This window comes from Asterias rubens, chromosome 5 (assembly GCF_902459465.1).
Source record: "Asterias rubens chromosome 5, eAstRub1.3, whole genome shotgun sequence".
Taxonomy (NCBI): Eukaryota; Metazoa; Echinodermata; class Asteroidea; order Forcipulatida; family Asteriidae; genus Asterias; species Asterias rubens.
The window spans coordinates 22,473,228-22,479,227 of NC_047066.1; the positions used below are offsets into that span (position 1 = coordinate 22,473,228).

The 6,000-nt window shown below is 36.6% G+C and overlaps 1 protein-coding gene across 1 annotated transcript in view; it reads right to left on the reverse strand.

Moving 5' to 3' along the window:
• LOC117290745 (T-box transcription factor TBX1-like) overlaps window positions 1–4,995 on the reverse strand; it is a 28,566-nt gene extending 23,571 nt beyond the window's left edge. Inside the window, exon 1 of the mRNA XM_033772293.1 lies at window positions 3,894–4,995. Coding sequence (XP_033628184.1) covers window positions 3,894–4,134 — 241 coding nt within the window. The 5' untranslated portion in view covers window positions 4,135–4,995. The remainder of the gene's footprint in view (window positions 1–3,893) is intronic.
• Window positions 4,996–6,000: the final 1,005 nt, after the last annotated feature.

The window sequence follows — 6,000 nt, forward strand, 5'->3', positions numbered from 1 at the left end:
TTATTAATTGATTAAAGTCACGCATTCTCCTTTAATGCTCCCTGAATATGGAACAACCTCCCAGTACGCATCAGAAAATGTAACTCTTTGACATCGTTCAAAAAATCTCTTACAACTTATTTGTATCAGATGTAATTTGTTGTTGTTAAGCTCCATTGGTTTTGCTCTTTTCAGCATTTTGATTTCGATGAAAAGGTGCTTCACAATGCTCTGTTGTGTTTAAAGGTTGAAACAAACTTTTTTTATTTGAAAAAGAAAACATCCAGTTGTGTTAACTACTGTACTCTATTTCAAATATTATTCTCTTTTTTTTATGTAAACAAGGTGCTAACCTAAAGTAACCGATTTCTAAGTTTTGGTCAGTGTCCCAAGCACAATTTGGTTATTTCTGTCTGCAATTTGGGACAAACGGTTCTCGGATAAAAATAGTAATTGACTCATATTTGTGGGAAGGGGCGGGTATACAAGAAAATAGAGGAGCCTAGTTATAGGTTATATGCACTTATTGCATGTGTATTGTTCAAGTGAACAAGTGAGTGGAGACTTTCAAGTTGGGCTTTCAAAAGTTACAAACCTTTTACCAGTCTTCAATAGTCATCATTCTTCTAGATTGAAAAACATATTCCTCATCATTTACAAATTGCAGATATGATTATTATCACTAAAATTAAACCACAAAATTATAAAAACTTTAATTAGTAATAACATATTTATTACGCGTAACACTGTTTACTCAGTTGTTTTAAGATGCTCTTGACTCTTGTCTTATTTGGCTTTAAAGACAGTGGACACTATTGGTAGTTGCCAAAGACCAGTCTTCTCACTTGGTGTATCTCAACATATGCATAAAATAACAAACCTGTGAAAATTTGAGCTCAATTGGTCGTCGATGTTTTGAGATAATAATGAAAGAAAAAACACCCTTGTCGCACGAAGTTGTGTGCTTTCGGATGCTTGATTTCGAGACATAAAATCTTATCCTGAGGTCTAGAAATCAAATTCGTGGATAATTATTTCTTTCTTGAAAACTACGTTACTTCAGAGGGAGCCATTTCTCACAATGTTTTATACTATCATTCAACAGCTCTCCATTACTCGTTACCAAGTAATATTATGAGTACCTAGTGTCCACTGCCTTTAAAGGCAGTGGACACTATTGGTAATTACTCAAAATAATTATTAGCATAAAACCTGACTTGGTGTCGAGTAATGGGTGGAGGTTGATGGTATAAAACATTGTGAGAAACGGCTCCCTCTGAAGTGACGTAGTTTTCAAGAAAGATGTAATTTTCTGCAAATTTGATTTCGAGACCTCAAGTTTAGAATTTGAGGTCTCGAAATCGAGCATCTGAAAGCACACAACTTCGTGTGACAAGGGTGTTTTTTTTTTATTTCATTCATATCTCGCAACTTCGACGACCAATTGAGCTAAAATTTTCACAGGTTTGTTATTTGATGCATATGTTTAGTTACACCAAGTGAGAAGACTGGTCTTTGACATTTACCAATAGTGTCCACTGTCTTTAAACAATGTTACACATAAAGGGACACCGGAAAGAAAGAGACCAACTGAAAGATTGAATACTGATTACCGATCTGACTAACCAAGTCTCACAGAGGCAAATTGTAGATGTCACAGCTCATTAAAAATAGCTGTTAAGACTTCTTTAACTGGGAATGTTCGGGTGTTTCTTAATTACATTTTCACTTGTATAAAACGTGTGAAGGTTTACATTCCCTTTAAAGAGCATGTACAAACCATCACTCAATACCTATGAGTCAGTCTAGGAAAATCTGCCGTTTGTTTTACAGTCAACCCTTTTCACCCCTTCCCTAAACCTTTCGTCGTGCAAATGTACAAATTAAAAAACCTCAATTTTCTTTGTAGAATCCCTGTATATTAATAATTATTATGTCATAATATTCTAGACGAGGAAAGGGTTGTCAAGAATGCATCTTTTACAGTATTTACACATAATTAAAATTTGCTGGTGAGAAGTTTCAGTGAATGTTATGCAAGGAGAGACAAGGAGAGACAAGCCTTCAGACAACTAAAACTGTGCATGCATTTAATTGTGAAATTCAGACTAATAACAGTGAAAAGGAGAAATAGTCAGAATCTTTGGTTTGAGGATCAGCATTTAAGTCATGATTGTTGACCTACGATACACATTTCAGAAGTCACTCCTGCATTCGATCACCTCCCCAAACAAACAATGTCATTTTTGTAGTTTGTTTATAAAGGCAGTGAAAGGTTCCCATATAGGGTTTCTGTTTGGTAGCAATATTTTAGAGAAAAAAAAATGAACTTAAAATGTGAAGAAAAAAAAGTTTAAAATACACTCAGAATATTGAAGGAATAGTCTTTTAAACAAATCACGTAATCTAGTTGTTATAGGTTTTGTTTTCAAATCGTAAATCATAATTATTTCAAAATTCCCGTTGCGCGTTTGCTCATCTTTAAGGGCAGTGGACACTATTGGTAATTACTCAAAATAATTATTAGCAAAAAACCTTACTTGGTAACGAGTAATGGGGGGAGGTTGGTGGTATAAAACATTGTGAGAAACGGCTCCCTCTGAAGTGGAGTAGTATGTGAGAAAGAAGTAATTTTCCACGAATTTGATTTCGAGACCTCAAGTTTAGAATTTGAGGTCTCGAAATCAACCATCTAAAAGCACACAACGTGTGACAAGGGTGTTTTTTCCTTTCATAGTTATCTCGCAACTCCGACGACCAATCGAGCTCAAATTTTCACAGGTTTGTTATTTTATGCATATGTTGAGAAACAGGAAGTGAGAAGACTGGTCTTTGACATTTACCAATAGTGTCCACTGTCTTTAACCAGGGGGTTGTATCTGCACTTTGTTCATGTTGGATAATAATGGAGGTAGGAATAGACAATTTAAAATGAAAAATTTATCTTTAAAAAGTAGGCCTATCTTTAGAAATTATAAAACGTGGTTTTCCAAGATTTGTTTCAAATCTTCGTTTGGTTATAATGCAATTCTGCTCGATTCTTATTCAATTTTATTCAACTTATCCAAACATTAGGCGGATTGCTGGTCATTAAACCAACACTTTAAGAGTCTAAAGGAACCTGTTACTCTCTATAGATCTAGATCCATAACAAAATGCTGAGGCCTGATTTAGGATTGTTGCTAATTAGAGAAGGATAGGTAGGCTGGCCAAAGTTATTACACAATGTGTCTTACTGGGTCAGAGGAAAAATGTCAACGTACAATTTCGTCTAACCAAAATAATTTCAGTTTAATTTGACAGTTATAAGTACATACAAATAGTTAGTTGTCACGATCAAAGCAACAACACCAACCGTACGAAATAACTACAAAGAAATGTCAAACAAATCTACAGAAAACAGGTTTGTTTCTGTAAATTAATAATGTAATTAGAAACATGCCCACAACAAAACAATTTGTTGTCATCGTAAAGGAGTATATGAATTGATTAATGAAACATGTTCAGATTATAGAACAAGTGATGTTCCTAAAACGAGAAAATGACTTCTGACGCCATCATGGCCGCATTGAGTTATAATCAAAGTATTTTTGTCATTGTTCGCAAATCGTACAAGCATGGAGGTAAAATTCTATATCCATGTTATAGAAGTCAATAGATTTCATTAATTACATTCACAAATCAAGACATGCCTGCCTAATTATTAAATATCATATCCAATTTTTATAAAATATCTAAACAATTATTTGTGGAACGTTTTAACGGGAGATGACTAAAATGTTATTTGTCTAATATGTGCTTGAACAAGGACAACTCAATGAGTAGTAAATATGTTTACTTGAGAGGGAATTAAAATACTGCAAGACAAATCCACAATGTCAATATTTATATGTATTTGGTATTGAATAACAAACCTTCCATTGTATGAAGATCTGATGTGTAGCGCACTCCCCAATCTCCTGCTGTATCACCCAGCGCGTCTGCCAGCAAGCCGTTGGCCGTGTTCTGTAGCGAGACGCCGGTACAACTTGTCCCGTTCACTGCCGCTAAGGCCTCCTCGGCCACACCGCGATCCTCCGGAGAAATCAGTGATGCTATGCTGAATCGGTTAGCCCTGGGTGACAGTGGATTTTGGTCCGTTTGATTCAAATCCATAGCCAAAAAGACTCAAATTAAGGGTAACTACCGCCTCCCTGGTAAACCCAACCTCTCCTTTTATAAGTTGCTGCTTTGTGTTTGTTCTTATAGCAAGTATAGCTGATCTTGAAGATGCAACGACTGTCAACGATGTCAAGAGGGACGGCCGAATTAAGTCGATTTTCCTCTTTGATTCCCACGCAAGAATCTATTCAAGAAAGCTTTTTGAAGAGATTTACAGAGCAGTGCCAATCATTAAGTAAATTTACACCATTCGCTGGAGTCAATGTGGGGTACCGTTGCAGACCGCTGGCCCGGCGGGTCAACAGAGACACAACCGGTGGTGCTGGGGCAACGTCCGTGCGATGTCGGCATCCAAGTCTACTCTCTATCCCTACAGTTGGCGTGTGGAATCAGTGGCGTGTTAAGTACACAGTGGTACACTAATTTTGTGTATCACAGTCACATACACGGCCCAGTAAAGCTTGATAAGGTTTGAAACGCTGACAATCTAACAAGAGTTGAGGTTGTTCACAGTAGATGATCAGTGTACACTGATCCAAGAAGAACCAAAACAATTCGTAGTAAAGGAGACAAGTCATGATATAGTGTAGAGTCGGTCATTTCGAAAAGGGGCTGGCCCTTAGGCTGTGGACATTAGTGATAGGGGCTGGCTACAGGCCCGCCATTGGCGCGAAAAATACATCAAAGCTAAAGTGAGTGGCAGCTTTACCACTTAAATCTCTCATTGTCCCCCTACCTAGCTCTTAAATCATTGGCTACCGTCGACTCAACCACGTCAACAATATTAAAATTAATGCTAATGAGCTCATGACGAACCGGTGACATTTCATCAGTAAAATTTCAATATAAGAATAATAGCCTGGTCCGTTGCCGTGTTGTGATGAGGCGGGCGCAAGACTTCCAAAGTTGACAGTTAAGGGTTGTTGAAGTCTGTCTTGAAAATGAAGGAAGTAGGACCGTCTGAACGGGAGAGACAGCTCGCGGACGTGAGTGTCTCTCAAACACGTTCCCATATGACTACATAAAAGTGCACTGCTTAACACTATACCTGGACATCAGTTCACCTTATCCCATACCAATGACCATCACGAGTTTCCTTAATTATTTTCTAATAAAATATTGAAATGTTATGAAACGCCCCCCCCCCCCCCCCCACGAAAAAGGTGGTGACACACAGTACGAAATAATAAGCACAAAAAGGCCTTACCTTTAAAAGAAAATCCTAAAAATTAAAACTTAATTACTTGGTAACTGTGATGTGGTATTTTTATTAATATAAATTATTATTTGATGAATGAATTGGTTTTATAAGTTACTTTGGTCTTCTTTTCTGAAGTCAAAATCGTTCGACATTTGAACTTGTTTTCAGACGATGGGTAGACAAGTCTAGCAATGACATTATGCCTATATACTACTGTACAATAAAAAAAAAAATAAAAAAAATCCGTACTGCTCTGACATCTTTCTTTTGATTCACGCCAAGTTAACATTGCGCACTATTATAATTGAACAGATGTAAACTTATGTTTTGTTGTACATTATGCATTTTTGGGTGTTAAACCATGATGTTATGGTTTTGGATAGCGTTGTCCAGATATTGGTCACATCCATGTTAATGAGACCATTCATAATGCTGCATATGTTTCTTACTGAATTGAAATGATAGGATATTTAATGATTGGAAGCTAACGATGTCACCCATATATGTAATCACATTCTATAAAACCATGGAAAACCAATGCTACTATACACAACAATTAGACTAGCGCGTCGTCATAGTTACGATCACGGGACACATATCCCAATTACATAGTGTTGATAGAATGACAACAAATACAAGACATCAACTGTTTCGAGTGT